Genomic DNA, 17125 nt, shown 5'->3' with positions numbered 1-17125 from the left:
ATATCAATTCATTTGGAAATATTTAATCATCGTGTGATGAGGATTAACTTTAGGGGGTCGTCACCCCGCATAATCCAGGGGAGAGACACAGCATGACTCTCCTTATCCAAAAATCTTCAAATGACATGAGATCAGGCAAATATTGGGCCTCGCATAATATACCCCTCTGACTGGAATTTTACCCGTAGCACGATTTTAGAATTAAAAAATGTTTTGATGATTTATTTATGAATTTACGCGTATTTTTAGGTTAAAATAAGTTCGTGCAGCCAATGTTTTTATTTTTTATTACTAATGTCAATATTTTGTCACGTTTCTTACGAAGATTAACAGACAAATTAACAAATTTATTCCGTAGCTGAATCGTAAATAGGTGGCGCATAAACTGACATTTTTTAAATAAAGCCAGCACAAGACAAATCACTTAAAATTCATTCCATTATAGAACATGTAGTCGTGAAATTGAACTCCGAAGTTCTAGACGCGACACTATCACAGCGTAGGATAGTCGCACATTGGAGTATGTCTATCACGTCATCGTTAAAACTTTAAATTTTCCCTTGGGTGTATCACCGGTAATTGAAGGGAGTAATATAGAAGATGAACGCTTGAAATAAAAGCTAATACATTTTAGTTAAATCATGACACGTGTCCGACACGCGTAGCTCCGACGAACAGGCTTGCAAACATATTGACAATTCATATTGTTGTTACACGGTTGGCTGCTTTTAACTTTTTTAATCGTTTTCTATTTACCTTTGTTCAAGCTTTATTGAACCTACTACAGTTTAAAAATGACATAGTGCAACTGGTGGCCTTATCGCTTGTACGCGAAAACCTCTGGTTACAGTAATGAAAAAACTGTGAGAAAGTGCAAAAATTGAACCATTTCTTATTTCTCATTACTGAGATTACTTGTCAATATGAACTATACAAATATCCAACATAGAAAATCTCATATAAATATATTTATAAGACTGAGATCTAGGTATTTTCTCATATATAAGTCTATTTGTTCGCCATGCCTATACTTCTTTGATCTGCAACAAAACACGACCCTTTAGTAAACAAGGGGAAAACGTCCCTTTTTATGGAATCCAATCCACATATGTAAGAAAATTGAACTTTATCAGAACGCATTATGGTATATATTAAAATGAAGAAGTGATAAGGCAGCATTTTCAGTACAGCGTTATTGACGCGAGTCAATACGTACGCTCATGAACGATTTCAAGGAATTAGACGCGAAAAGATGCTCCAATGATCGTTCTTTTAAAGAAAGAGTTAGAAAAATTTTCTACTTTAGCGACGGATTTACTTTTAATTGTAGACTATCCTTCTAATTATGACCTGGTCCGATAAGAACCTCCAGTGGAGTCCAGTTTTGTGATTCCGCTCAATCAAAATCAATTTCATAAATAAATTAACTGTTAACTATTAATGAATGTGAATGCTATCAAATATCATTTATTCTCAAATCAAGGGCGTAGAACGGACGAGAAGAAATGGCAATACTCTCCGTCACTCTTTTATTTATGAACTTATTGCGAAAACTAGCTGACTTTTAATCCTTTTCTCGGAGTTATTAAATGCTAAGCTTGCCGAGCGCTGGGATTTCTTTGCCGAGGTACTTTTAGTTTAGTATAACAAACATGGAATGTACTTGCTTATTCTAAATCATTAATAAAAATGTTTCGTTATCTCCAGACGAATCTGAATTAAAGCATACTAGTAAAATTACTTGTTCGATTTAAACTCAATTCTGCATTCGCCTGTCTACTATATGCCGACAAGGAATTTTATCATATTTCGGCCATACAATCCGCAAAGGTGATGTGAACATGGAGAAACTGATCGTGGTTGGTCATACAAAAGGGAAAAGATCACGTGGCCGTTCACCAGATGGACCGATTAAGTGAAAGCTTCATCGTCCTCAAAACTGTACACACATAAGAGAGGCGCTGGACAGAAACCGGTGGAAACAGATTGTCCGCCGTAGATGTTTCTTTGCTTTACCACCACTCACTCAAGAAAGAGAGCAAAATTACGTTATAGGTACAGAAGAAGTGCGATATACGTGGATAATCTTATCCAACCGACACTTACCAATAAAATTATCTAGAAAACAAAGCGGAATGTTTTTTATTTTTATTTGTTTCTCATTCGGTCGAGTTCAATATTTCCAATCACTTTTCTCACACACCATTGGGTTTGGACTTATTGCACTGAATATTGCCTTTACCAACGCAGGCTTATTGGAAAATCAGAAGTAGTCAGAATGAAAGAGGATTTATAAATATTTTCGAGTTATCGAACTTTTTACAACCGATTGCGTTTTATGAGGAATTTTAATTGAAGGTTTTTACCTTTAACAACAAGTTTAATTTTAACTTCTAATAATAATTTACTTTGAATCGCGAGGCGCCTCGCAGATAAAATTACTACTTACATTAGTTAGCCCATACTATGTCTTATCAAATTCAAAGCTTTATTATCTTTTATGTGTGCTTAAATGTGCTTAACATTTGAGTCGATATTTCTTTAATAACCAGCTCGGAAAGAGTTCTTTCGAAAACCGCTATGGTCGTGAGCTACATTTGTATGAATGAAACATTTATTATCTTTGTATTTCGAATGAAAGCACAGTACCTAAAATTTCTTCTTTTGACGTAGTAGGGTTTCAATGCCGGGTGGAACGGACAATAAAATTCTGGTGGTTTGAAAAGTTTCGCCTGCTTTATTGCTACTCCGGTCTAACATGCATACCATTGGTGAGGTGAATACGTGCTCATAATATTGGGTCCATACATGGAAATTGGCGTTTTGTCGTACTGGCCACTTTGACCTCAAATATCTCCTCTTTGGTTAGGAATTCCAAATTCAATTTTATACAGCTTACTGGTGCATTTGTTTTTCGATAACCATGATTCATTTCATTTTCCGGTTTTAATTTTTTTTCTTTGCGTCACTCTATTTATAAAATGGAAAACATGAAATGTCGCGTTATTTACGAGTACGAGTTCCACCGTGGCACCAGTGCTGCAGAAACGTCTCGAAGGATTAATTAAGTGTATGACGACGGTATCGCAAAAGACACAGTGCGTTTTTGATTCCTACGATTTCGATCTGGAAATTTCGAAGATCGAAGATAAAGATCGAAGGCTATTGTGGAAGCGGAACCATCGCAAACTACGTCTGAGTTAGCTGCAGGCTGCTGTGTTAGTGATATAACTGTATTAATCCACTTGAAGCAAATTGGGAAGGTGAAAAAGCTTGAAAGGTAAAGGTAAAACCGGCTAAACTTTCCAATATGGTCCATCGATTTGAATGCCGATATTTTTTTGTAGATAGTACCTACTCACTAAAAGAAAGCGTTTTGCAAAGTTTTATGTTGCGGAAACTTACGGTTCATGAGATACATTTATTTTTACTTTCTATACAAATGGGCAAATAATACGCCATAAAAAAATAAATTAAACGCCGATTTTTTATATACACTCTAGGGGTAGGGCAAACAAGACCACGTAAATTAAATTTAAATCGAGTGATGTGACTTATGATGAAAAGTAGATCCTGTATGAGAATCGGAAGCGCTCATCGCAATGGCTGGACCCCGAAGCCGAGCCAGCCAAATCATGCCCCAAGTAAAAATTTACTCCGAAAAAGTTACTTGTGAACGTTTGGTGGACCAGCCCGGGGTGTTAACTATAACTTTCTTAAATCTGGCCAGACGATTACGGCAGATGTCTATTGTCAGCAACTGCAAACCATGATGGAAAAGCCAGCTAGCAATCAAGGCTGGTCAATCGCTCTAGGCCAATACTGCTTCAGGACAACGCTAGACCACACACTGCACAACGGACTGTTACCAAATTTGGGGAGCTTCAATTGAAATCCACCGTTCTCCCCGGACCATGCTCTAACATATTACCATTTTTTTCGAAATTTGGTTAACTTCTTGCAAGGTAACAAATTCAACTCTGATGGAGCAGTCGAAACCACCTTCAAAGGTTTTATTGATTCTCGTCCGATGGTGTTTCACTAAAGGGATCAATGAACTTCCTATAAGATGGCAAAAGTGCATAGATAGCAATAGTCTATACTTTGATTAATTAAATATATAATAATATAATAATATATAATATTCTATTTAAAAAAATCTACATTTTTGTTTCTCACATACAAAACGCCAATTTCATATATAAGGACTCTAATACATTTACAATTAATTACGTAAATTAATAGAGATATCCAGTATAAAAATTAATCTTAATATGGTGTTCAAAGTTATAACTCGGAACCCATCTTTAAGTTAGATACACAAATATGTATATACAATTTAAATATTACACTATTAGTAATTGCGTATTTCATGAATAGTCCATAAATAAGGAGAATATGGCTGCCGTAGCATTATTATCCTGACCAATATTTAATTGTATTTGTTTTATCTGGTATTAAAATAAAGTGAATATATCATAGTTCCTCTTGCATGTAATACGTTAATGAGTTATAGCCTACTAATTAAATACATGATTTCAATTATCCCGAATATTAAACACAGTGATTACATATTATATCTGAATCGCATGATAATTAATCTAGAACCAAGACAGTGTACTTGTCCTTCATACGGCAGTATAACTTCTATAGATATTTCACCGTGTTAGTCATTTAAGAGGATTGACCGTTAACAAAAGGTGAGCCAAATTAAAAACTTATTAAAGTCCGTGCGCCGACAGGAAATCAAACCGAAAACACTAGGCGTAATGGTTAGTATGTCATGTAATCAATTTTTTTACAGAAATATTTAATTTCCCTATTCTGAGTCTTGGTATTGTAGGTTCATATAAACATACATATTAGATTTAGTTCGCAACGCTATGATATGAACCTAAGGAATCAGCGTTGAGAGTGCTCTGCCACTGCACGCTGAAGCCACTAGGCCAACACTGCTCTTTTAACGTTATTTAAAATGTCATCACATTAAACAGCAGTACAATAAATTCCGTTACATTATCGGAAACTCGTTAAAAACCTTTAAAAAATGAGTACCTTTGAAATTGCCATCGGCAAAAAATTCGAACCATCAATGATCACGCTTAACTGAGCTTTATAAAAATAGTATTCGTATTAAAAACGAGTTGTGGTAACCCGTCCGGGACGTATTCTACTTGCTCATACCACCATTGGACTTGAAGTGGTGGAGAGGTGAACACACAATAGAATCAAACGCACGCAGAGGCATTCATTGCTACTGATAAATGAAAACACAATAATAAGTCCATGTAAATAAAAACCAGATTGAAAGTGGATGCGGCAATCGGAACATATCTATCGATACAAAATTATGTTGTCAGTATCTGAGTAACAAACGTTTGCTTATATATTTTAGTTTTATGAATTACTAGCCGTTTCGCGCCCGCTTTGCTGGACGAATTAAAATAAATTTTATGTTTCATTATTTTATTTTTTTTCATATTTTTATTATTCTTCTTTTTAACTTCCCGCTAAGAAAATTGAAACATTTCGAAAATCGAGTTTTTAACAGATGTTGACGTTTAGAGGTTCTAGGAAGCCTCCCCGAATGTTTCCGCGGTGAAGTCCGTATGGATAAATTTTCATAAAAGTAAAACAGCAATAAAAAAATGAAGGAACGTTGGAATTTAATAAATAAGCCATAAACCATCTAGGAAAAATTTCGCATCGAATGGTGGTAGTTTCATGTCGATACGATCAGTGGTTTAAGCGTGAAAGAGCCTCAAACGAACACCATTTTCTTTTTATATATATAGATTATTCTATCAAGTACAAAGTAGAAAACACTTGCCAAAAGTAGTAATAGAATTGTACAATTTGTTTTACTGTAAATTTGTTAAAGAAGTTTCGTAGAAACGACACAAATTGTTAATCTAGTGTTGTTGTTTAAAACTTACTTACGGTTCTGACTTCTAAACATCAGAATATTAAAGCGTATCCATTTCGTTATTGCTTCAGTTGTGTTTATAGACGGATTGTGTAAGTAATAGTTCAATGGCAGAATTGGTCCACTCCAGTACAATACCCATAGTATATCACAAGTGGTCTAACCGAGATAGCTCTCCAGCTGTTTTTTCGTATAAAAAGTTGAGTTCACCACAATATAAATTGCAATAGCCGGATATTTTTATGAATTAAAATTGTTTTTAAAGTATGCATTGAAGTATACAGTGTTTGGAGTGCTATAGCTTCGTTTTTATGTTTATCATGTCACTTTAAAAAGAATTAACGAAATAAAACAATCTCTCATAGATATAGTATTTTTATGAATACTGACACGGGACATTTTTGCGCCTTATTTATGTATAGGTATAATATTTAAGGCGCATCGTCGATTTTGAGTCATACAATCGGTTGTATTCTTTATCAAATACAAAGAAAAAGCAATCGAATTAAAGTAGCACGCTAAGTTGAAAATGCGCATACTTTAAACAGTTTCATAGACCCTGCACTTCACCAATTTATTAGAGAGTGATAATGTTAAAGTAAAAAACATGTTAATATTTTATTGTATCCTTCGCCTTAGTAACCAAAGCTCTGAATTTACTACCAGTTCCCGCGTAGAGCGGACAAGAACTGGCAAGACTGTCTCCGCCACTCATTTGAATCGCCAACTTTTTGACACAACAACAACCACTTCACATATAGAAATCAAATGTTGATGCTGTCACTTTTGCAATAATCCTTATACGAAATATTGTACGAATACAGTTAGGCTACCGTTGATAGCTAGTTACAGATAAAAATACCAATATATATGCATAAAGTTTGTAGACAGATGCCTATATACGCTGGACAATTACTTAGATCAAAGACTAACTGAAACTCAGGCGATAGAAATCAAGGAACTGAAGTTAGCGCGGGCAAGTCAAACTTCATAGTTTAATTCAGTCTTCAAAGTTCCAAATAAACTATTCAAGAACAAGTTAGATAGACTAAACCCACAAGGCACCGAGGAGACCCTGGAGGTGATATTGAAATTACAAGGATTGTCTCAAAGCAAAATTGGATTGTCATCAAACTGGACGCTGTAGCTTTTCATTTGTTTATCACAACCCCATTTTTTTAGTAAAGGAAATGTCCTTAGACCCTCGGCAAAAAAAAGAGTGGCGGAAAGTTTATTGCCAGTTCTTCTCTTCCGTTCTACGCCCTTGATTTGAGAACTGGCAGTAAATGGAAAATTAGAAGCATTTAATTTGTATTTCTTTTTTGACGTGCATAAGTGTACATTGTGTTACCTATATGAATAAATGACTTGACTTGACTTGGCTAAAAGTTACAATTTAATTTAATTATTAACACAGTCAAATCAGAGTAGTATTTTAAAAATGTTTTTGTAAGTAATTGTGTATGAAACGTATGTACTTGTATGAGGTTAGAATTATTTTAGTCATAATTTTGCATTAAATAAGCTAAATAAAGTAAGTATGAATGACATATTTTGATTTAAGCTGTGTTGTCACTTGCGACCAGGCCACTGTAACTTGAACTTTAGCTAAATTATATTTTAAAAAATCATAACTTATTCTTTGATGTGTAACGATTGTATTGTGTAACTTATAATGGTATTAAGTATCTGCGTTTGTTATTGGTTAACGTAAGTCGTAAGAGTAAATCTATTGTTTTTGTACTATGCCTCTCCATACCTCGAGAGAAATCAATACCTTTTTCCTATTAGCTTGTATTCTTCGCAAAATTCTCCTTAATTTCTACGAATATTAAAAAGAAATCACTTGTCTATAATTTTATTGTTGTATGTATCCACCGCGTTCCAATATCAACGATCGTCTAACCAACAGTGTCGAATTTTCCTGTGGCTAAAAAAAAAGGAAATTTGTGCCGTATCGCAATGGTAAAATATAATAGCTTTCTGTATAATAGGTAGGTGGGTTAGAATATTGGGCGGAGTCATAGGAGGGGACCTGATTGGCGGGATAAGAATGGGAGAGGAAAGATGAGGGCGCTCGCTCACACTACGTCATTGTGTTTTCGGCTACCGCGGCGTACGCGTTCCGTGTGATAAGTTTTATATGAAAAAAATGTTAGAATTTTATACAAATATCAATTCGGGATTGATGCAGGACGGCATGCAGCCTCCGCTCTCGTGTGCCGGAAGAACAGGTTAGTGAAAGTGTTACTTTCTTAAGGACGTTGCGAATTTTGATGACCGAGTTTTTAAATTGTTTTTAGTAAAAAAAATTTCATATGTGATCGAATTTATAAACTACTAGCAAACTCGGCGAACTCCGTTTCGCCACCAGATGGCTTCGTTTTATGTAACATTTCGTTTGGTGATCCCGCTTTTCTGTTGAAATTTTTCCTGAATTTTCTTTGCTATAAACCTCACGGAGCCCGAGACCTTACCAACGAATGCAAAACCGTGGAAATCGGTTCGTGCGTTCTGGAGTTATAGCGTCAGGAAGGAAAACCCGACTTATTTTTATATAGTAGATATCTTATTTATAATTATCAAGTAAGCGATTAATAGCAATTTATAAAAAAATCCAAAATAATATGTGTTGGTAGGTACAATGAAATTGACATGAATTAAATAGAAAAAAGTAAATAATATTCATTTATACTGCTACAGTAGTTTAATAGTAACGTTAGAAAAAAAATCCTTTGCAATTAATGTTTTTGTTAAATATAATTTGCATACAGTGCAATCGGCTGATGTTCTCTACGACTTGATATAACCTCATCTCTATTAATTTAAACCGTGTAAGTACCTACTAATACATAAAATATTGTCTTAATATTATTAATTATATCACCAGAAGATCGCTTCTGTAACAATATTGTCCCGAAAATATCTTTATTGTATAGATTTTCACAAATTTTTAAAGACATTTGGAAGTATCACAAAATAAACAATATAATATTATATGTAACTAGCAAACTCGGCGAACTCCGTTTCGCCACCAGATGGCTTCGTTTTATGTAACATTTCGTTTGGTGATCCCGCTTTTCTGTTGAATTTTCTTTGCTATAAACCTCACGGAGCCCGAGACCTTTCCAACGAATTCAAAACCGTGGAAATCGGTTCGTGCGTTCTAAAGTTATAGCGTCAGGAAGGAAAACCCGACTTATTTTTATATAGTAGAGAACAAAATCAAGTTACAAAATATTACCAAAAATGAGCGCTATAATAAAGATGATTTAAACTAACATGCGATCCTACTACCATTTCTTTAACAATAGTGGGTAAATAATATAATCTACAAACAATGCCTATACATACAAAATTTCACACTATTCCTATTTAAAAAAGTTTTTCCAAAAAAATACAATTGACATAGAAAGCGACCGATAATGGCATGAAGCGTAAATTTTACCGGTTTTGTTGGAACTTTCAGCAAAACGGTGACAAATGCTCGCGGCTTTTCTAGGAAAGCGAGGTTTTGAAACGCAATCCAAATGGTTTTCACTTTTTACCTTTGTCCTAAAGTTTTCATTTTCCATTTAAGGGAATAGATATCATGTTTTACATTTATTTAATGTAAATTGAACGCTGCATGAAATATAAGTATTAAACGTTTAACGTGAATGATGTTCAACTATACTAACATCATATTAAACTATTTGTTTGATATTGCGCTTTAAATTATTGAACAATTACCAGATTAATTTAAAAATAACTCGAAAAATGTATCTATATATAGGGTTTTGAATTATTTATATTTCACCAAATATTAAGCAATCTTATGTTAAACAAATTCATATTGTAATAAATAAAATAATACTCGATAATACATACGGATAGTTAACCTCAATTAATTGAAGCACTCAGGAAGGTTGGCACAGTTTTTTCACAAATATTTTATCATATTAATTAGTATTGATTTAGATATTCAATTTAAACCACTTCTGATTATAATTCAGACGCACATATAAAATTCGCACTTTTATAATGAAAATAACTAGGTATATAATCTTAAATCTTTTATTTTAAACAATAATTAAAATTCCTATATTTGTTTAAAAGGTAAATGTCATTGTCAGATGTCATGGTCATTCAAAATTCTTGTTAAGGTGCTAAGCTAAGAAATAGAATATGCGTGAAGTTAGCTTCACGCATATTCTATTTCTTTTTACTTGTAGATTGTATTATTCCCATCTCGCTCGCGCACGCTATATCACACTCCCAATTTTGTGTCACAGGTGCGCGCGCATCATAAAATTTCACTCTCATCAATTTTTCATAACGCGCCTAAAGAAGTACAACTTCAAAAATTCTTGAAATTTACAGGCATCCGTAATTCACTATTCATATTTTTATTGAACTTGATTAGCAAATAACTGTTCATGAATAAACACTGAAAGCTTTAATTTTGTTTATTTAAAAGTGTTGGAAAATATACAAGCTTTTATAGTTTCAATACGTAAATTTATTCGTTGATATTTACTGTATTTGTAATAAGTTATTTAGGGTTGAATTTTAGCTATAGACAATCTGGAGTCGTACAAAATGCTCAGTCAATCTTAATTTTTACTCTTAGTCTTGCCATTTTCATCTTTGCTTACGCGTGTAATATTTCAATTGTAAACTCGAGATTATATCCGTTTAAAACTCGAGTTGTTTCGCGGCATGCGTTTATTCGTTCAACTTTTTCATCTTCCTTTAGACCAGGGGTCTCCAAACTACCTGACAAATTTTGTCCGGTCCGCGGAGAGCTAGCATACTTGAAAACTCCTTTTAGAGAACATATTTTTTATAGCAAATTAAATTTAGTTTACTGAAGTATTCTAATTTTATGTTGAATAATTATTAATATGACATTTACATTGATATGGTCATGGGCTAACTACTCATAACATTGTTGTAGGCTTATCGTTATTGTTTTTGTAATAAAAACATAACTTATAACAAGCATAATGACATATATGGTTTTGGCCCTCGGAACTTACTGGAGTAATCAGTATGGCCCTAAGGCTGGAAAGTTTGGAGACCCCTGCCCTGCGATTCTGTAACTCACTTTTCGAACTCATACAGCGGTTTTCGCATCGGCGGTCGCTCTCAAATCAGTCGTGAAGCAGTCATTTTATGATTTTTTTTGATAAACAATAAACTACAAGCTCCCACCTTTTCAGAATGCCAAATCATAAAATGACTGCTTCACGACTGATTTGAGAGCGACCGCCGATGCGAAAACCGCTGTGTGAGTTCGAAAAGTGAGTTACAGAATCGCAAGGCTGCTTTAGACCATCACGTTCTCCGAACACGCACCTCGAATCGATTTACTGTTAGGCATGTTTTATGTCGACGGTTTGTTCCCCGTTTGATCCGTGACCCGGGTGACTGAAGCCCCTCCCACAAGGGCGTGTCTCCACCTAAGGAATGACTTGAGGCATCGACCATGTCTTAAGAAAGCTTTGTGCTAACTCGATGTTTCAAAATACTGTAAGCGAAATAGGCTTCCAGACATTGGGTTAGTGTAATTGTACTAGGTTTTGAGAAAAGGCGTGTTTCGTGTCATGTTTCGTCGCTTATACCTGGTCAAGTTAAATGTTGTAGTTGTTAAATGAACTTAAAATGCGTACGTCGAATATTTTATGGGAAATCTTTTCACGTAACTCTAGAGGCGCTGTGAATCATAAAACAATTTTCGTAAATGTATTTAACGCAGATATTTTTTTGCTAACGTTATACCTACTATAGTTCTATCATAAATCTCAAACGCAATATCAAACGCCTCTCAGTAAATACAAATGATGTTTAAAAATTATTTCTATGAAAGATTTATTTAGTTTGCACAATTATTTTTATATAAACTATTAACACAGACGTTTTGTTCTTTAGCGTTTAAGTTAACAGTGAATTAAAGACAAAAAAAGCAAAATTGAGTCCCGTCGGAATGCCAATTGAATTTATTCTTGCTATATCTCCACACTAATTGTTTTGATAATAAATTTTATGTACACATCTTTTTAGATGTAATGATAAAATAATTAAAACTAAGAACTTTAAATAAAATCTGTAAAGCTAACTAAGCTCTAAACTAAAGCTATTGAAAACTATCGTGAAAAGATCACTAAAATAAATTTATTTTATTTTAACCGCGAAGTAAAATAAAAATAGATTTAAAATTAAATAATTCCTTAAAAATTAGGTATTTGTCCTTTACTGGACGTAAAATCGTTTACGATCGAAAGCGGTCAAAATAAATAATAGTAAAACTCTAAAATCCTTTTGCTATTTAAAAGTATATCGAATTTTAAAGTCTTTGTGTGGACGTGTATTCACGAGTGATGAAATACAATTTGGAAATAGTAAAATGCGATTACGCATTTTACTATTATACAGATTACTTACTGTTTACTATTCCATTTATCTATGTACCTATATAAAAGAAAGTCGTGTTAGTTACCGATCTGGCCGAAAATTGGCGGGGGTAGCTTAGACCCAGAAGACGGACATAGGATAATTTTTATCCGGTTTCCGTGGGAAGTAACATAAAACGTGGTATAACAAAACGCAACAAACAAATAATTAAAATTTATCAGTCATCAGTCAAGCCGTTCATTTGTTAAAAATGGTCACTATAACAAAACGCAACTTACAGCTAAAATTAATGTTAAATATGATTAAGTATGATTGAAAATTTGACAATTAGAAGTTTTGTAGGTTGATGTGTTTATTTCGAGTTTCCATTAGCTTATCGTGCCGATATTATCATTAACAATGCCACGACCAAGAAGATCGAATCTTTCCCGACAAAGCCGTAATGCAATATTTGGGTGAACCGATTTGATGATGATTTTTTTTGGGTGGATTCGATAATAGTTCCGATTATTTACAATTAGATGTTTTTTGTCTGATTTTTTAAGTTTGAAATTTTATCTTTAAGATGTGTGTACAGGACAAGGTCTGTCGGGTCCGCTAGTAATTACATAAATAGTCTTTATTTGACAATTATTAGGTATTTAATTGAAAACTTAAACAATTACCGACGGCGTTGCTTTAATCACGATACTCAGACTAAATAACATTTTATTTTAATTAATCCGAAATTCGTTCTAACGGAAAAAAATATAACGTTCTAAATATTTTATATATTTATCTTCATTTAAACTTAGCTTATTTTTGTATTTAAATTGACAAATTATTATTGTACCCATTAAAACCATTTATCAACGCTTATTCCTTAAACTTTTTTTAATAAATACCTATTTATAAATGCGCATAGATACCTATCTATGCACATTTATTTTATCTTTCTGAATTTAATGGCAAAAGCGAATTTCTTTTTATTATCATCATATTTTTCTTGCAAAAGAAGTTGCGTAGCGACGGAATGTACATGCTCCACACTAATCTGAGGAGTTAACGAATTTCTCAATTCTAACATAGAAAATGCTTAATCTTACTTTGTGTTATGTTGATACTGATTGTAGCCTTGTATCCATCTTAAACCTTATTTTTCTAAACTTCAAATTAGTATCTCAATATCACTCTCTAATAAACTAGATACTAATTTCTTTTCAGAACTAAGCACGAGCATCAAGAGGGAGAAGATAGTTGAAATATGCGAAGGCTGTGGCCAGAAAATCCAAGATCGTTATCTTATGAGAGTGGGAGAACTTTCATGGCACGAACATTGCCTCAGTTGCTGCGTCTGCGGCTGTCCGTTATCACACACCTGCTACACCAGAAATTCAAAACTCTACTGCAAACCCGATTACGATAGGTAAATATAATATTATCAATATTCATAGAACTTAAGCGACTTCTTGCGATGCTAGCGAAATGCCATGCGAAATTGCTTTGCGCTCGTTTTACATATAAATCCATGAATCCTATTTGTCCCAGATTATTCGGCGTCAAATGCACCAGATGCGGCGACAGGCTTCTTCCGCAAGAAATGGTCATGAGAGCTCAACAATATGTGTTTCATATACAATGCTTCGTGTGCGTTATGTGCTGTCAACCCCTGCAAAAAGGAGAACAATACGTTGTCAGAGCTGGACAGATCTTTTGTAGACAAGACTTCGAAAAGGAAATGTATCTGATGCAACATGCCGAAGATGATATGATAATAGACGATTCAGAACGGCCTAGGGACGGACGGCGTGGACCAAAACGCCCAAGAACGATTTTAACCTCAGCTCAGCGCAGGCAATTTAAAGCCTCATTCGAAGTGAGTCCTAAGCCTTGTCGAAAAGTACGTGAAGCTTTAGCCAAAGACACCGGTTTAAGCGTCCGAGTTGTACAAGTTTGGTTCCAAAATCAACGAGCCAAGATGAAAAAGATACAACGTAAAGCGAAGCAGGAAGGCGACAAAAACGCTGATAAAGATAAAGATAAGGACGAGAAGAGTATCAAACAAGAGTCGCCATCTAGTGATCACGGCAACTATCTCGGGCTTGACGCTGCTTACTCTGCATCCAGCCAACCTCTTAACCCCAACCTACCTTATTCTCCTGATGGTAAATATCCTTTTGACACACTTGTAATAAATACATATTAGCAATTAAATAATTAAATTTTAATTCCAGATTATCCAGTCCATTCTGGAGATAGCTTCTGCAGTTCAGATATATCTCTAGATGGAAGCAATTTCGATCAACTCGACGAAGGTGCATCTGACACAATGAGCCTCCAGAATTTGGAGGTGAATCATCACGGTCACAATCATTCAAACCATGGCAATCATGAACCCCTTAATCTTGGTACGGGTGCCGTCGTAAATCCAATAGACAAGCTTTACCTGATGCAGAATTCCTACTTTAGTACAGAACATTGATTAAGCGAAACCCGCGCAAGCCGGAATAATACTGCTTTGCGTTTGGGGTCCTTTAAGGGTGACCATACAGTTAAGTCCACAGCCACTGCCACCAGTCACACGATTACCGAAACGAATTCATTTAACTCCTTCTTTGATTTTAGTCCTTTTACTATGTCTTAAAAATTTAGTGTTTCCTATAAACGTGCCAGATTCGTTCATGAATCTTTTGTTACGCTTATTATGATTGAGAAAAATAATAAAACATATTTGAAATTAGTAATTAATTAATTACGAAAGTAAATTTCTTTAATTATATTAAGAATTGTGTGTCTTTACCCTAATAATTTTGATCCTACTCAACCCTTTGTATATATATATACCTAAGAACCTACATCGTATGTATTCATGTAACTAAGGCATTATGGTAGATATTTAACTGTTAAAAATTCAATACGTATTCTAATAACATACAAATAGTTTAATTTATCTATAAAAATATAATTGTAAAACTGTATGTTATATGTAATAATTTAAAAAGATTTTTAGCCAACAATGTATGAATGTAGAAACTAAGAAAGCTCTCCGTGGACTTAACTGAAATTGTAAATATAAAACTTAGAACTTATAGATTCGTGTCTATTTTATAGTATCTTGTGAAGATCATATTAATTAAGGAGAAATCTAGTCATAAAATCTGTAATATGTCGCGATAATAATTCAATCGTATGGAGACATTTCTTTTCCTTAAAACTAATTACATATAAATTTATTAATCCCATGAACTATAATATCAGGAAAATTATCATAGAATGCAATAAGTTTTAGTCTAAAAAATTTAGTGTTGCTCGCTTTATATGAATTAGAAATGTATCTTGTATAGTACCTTTTCTGTTTAAAGCAAACTCTCTAGAAAATAGCTCACTTTTACAGATTACGTAGTCGAATCTACTGAACCTAATTTAAACTGACCTAATGAAACAAAAAGTATACTAAAAGTTCCATTAACATTAATATTTATAATAAACAGCTTTAACGTACACAAAATTATTGAACACGTGTATAGATATTGTTCACATCGCACTCGGGACCGATAAATGAGGATGAAAGGTTAATGACACACGGTTAAACAATGGTGCTAATCGATTTTATGTGACAAATCATATGCTGAAATCAATGCAATATTCGTTCTTGCACAAAATTTGACTTAGAATCGCCTTTACAACTTTCTAAATAGATTCCGTGATTTTACGTACCTCGTACAACGTCGAGTACGTACGTACGTACGATACTCATTTATCGGTCCCGAGTGCAATGGGAACAATATCTATACTAGGTTCAATATTATATTGAAAAATTAACTAAAATACTGGGAAATCTACAACTACCGACTGATCAAATAGAATTGTTTAGTGTAGAGAGTTGTAGGAATTGGCAGCAAGTGTTTAGGCATGTCAATAAGTCAATAATCGGGGATGGGATTTGAAAAAATCCCTAGTGGATATCTACCTATCAGATGCCAAAACGTGAGTAAGGGTGGAATGGAATAGCTACTCACCCACCCTTATTACGTTTCAAAGAAACTATTAGATAGCATTGCACCACGCACAGCTCCGGACCTGAAATTGTATCCAAATTTGTATAGTTCTTGTAAGTGGGCAAGTTATTTTGGAACTTTTCTCCACCCCGCAAATACTAAGTTATGTGTACTTAACTTTAAACCTTCTAGGATAAATTATAGGTTCCACAAGTAGTAGAATAAATTATAGTAGTAATCGGCATATTTTCATGTGTCGTCTCTAGTCAAAAATATACGGTTTAGATATATAAGAATGCAACAAAATTTATTGTTATTCAGGTATTTTGTAATTGATGTAAAATATTATACAAGATTAAGTATTTCCTTGTTCTTTAATATACATTCCCTGTATTTCTGTAAGTCTTTATCTCTTAAAATCATTCTGCGAAATCTAAACAGCAATGGACGGTGTCTACGAATTGTAGTTATATAAAAATATTTATGCAATTAAAAAATTGTTAAATTTCTATTCCTTAATTCAAATCAATTATTTATTATAATGCATTAATCCTTTTGTATATATGTTTACATAATTATACTGATGTTCTGAACCGAACAACACATCTACTAAATCGCTGATTAAAATATTAATGTAGTGGCTCACAGATTATATCAATGTATTTAAATAGTACAAGATGATCAGCCTTTTGTGCACGTCGTCCATGTTAGGGTTTAAGTGCACAATTTAAAGTAGAGACTTATTAACCCAAATATTATATCGAATACGTTTTTGACAAACGGGAGAAACAGGCTTAGTCGCGACTCTGAATCTGAATGTTTCCTT

General features: G+C 33.8%; 1 protein-coding gene across 1 annotated transcript; it reads left to right on the top strand.

Moving 5' to 3' along the window:
* The first annotated feature begins 8043 nt into the window (after positions 1–8043).
* On the top strand, positions 8044–16744 carry LOC125062133 (LIM homeobox transcription factor 1-beta). Its single transcript, XM_047667722.1, has 4 exons — positions 8044–8160; positions 13526–13727; positions 13850–14466; positions 14536–16744. Exons 1-4 carry the CDS (start codon positions 8070–8072, stop codon positions 14781–14783), a joined length of 1158 nt encoding a protein of 385 aa, XP_047523678.1. The 5' UTR covers positions 8044–8069; the 3' UTR covers positions 14784–16744.
* Positions 16745–17125: the final 381 nt, after the last annotated feature.

The sequence above is a fragment of the Pieris napi genome, chromosome Z, assembly GCF_905475465.1.
Source record: "Pieris napi chromosome Z, ilPieNapi1.2, whole genome shotgun sequence".
Lineage (NCBI taxonomy): Eukaryota > Metazoa > Arthropoda > Insecta > Lepidoptera > Pieridae > Pieris > Pieris napi.
Note: the sequence above shows the minus strand (reverse complement) of the source record. Positions and strands in the feature narration are given on the sequence as shown.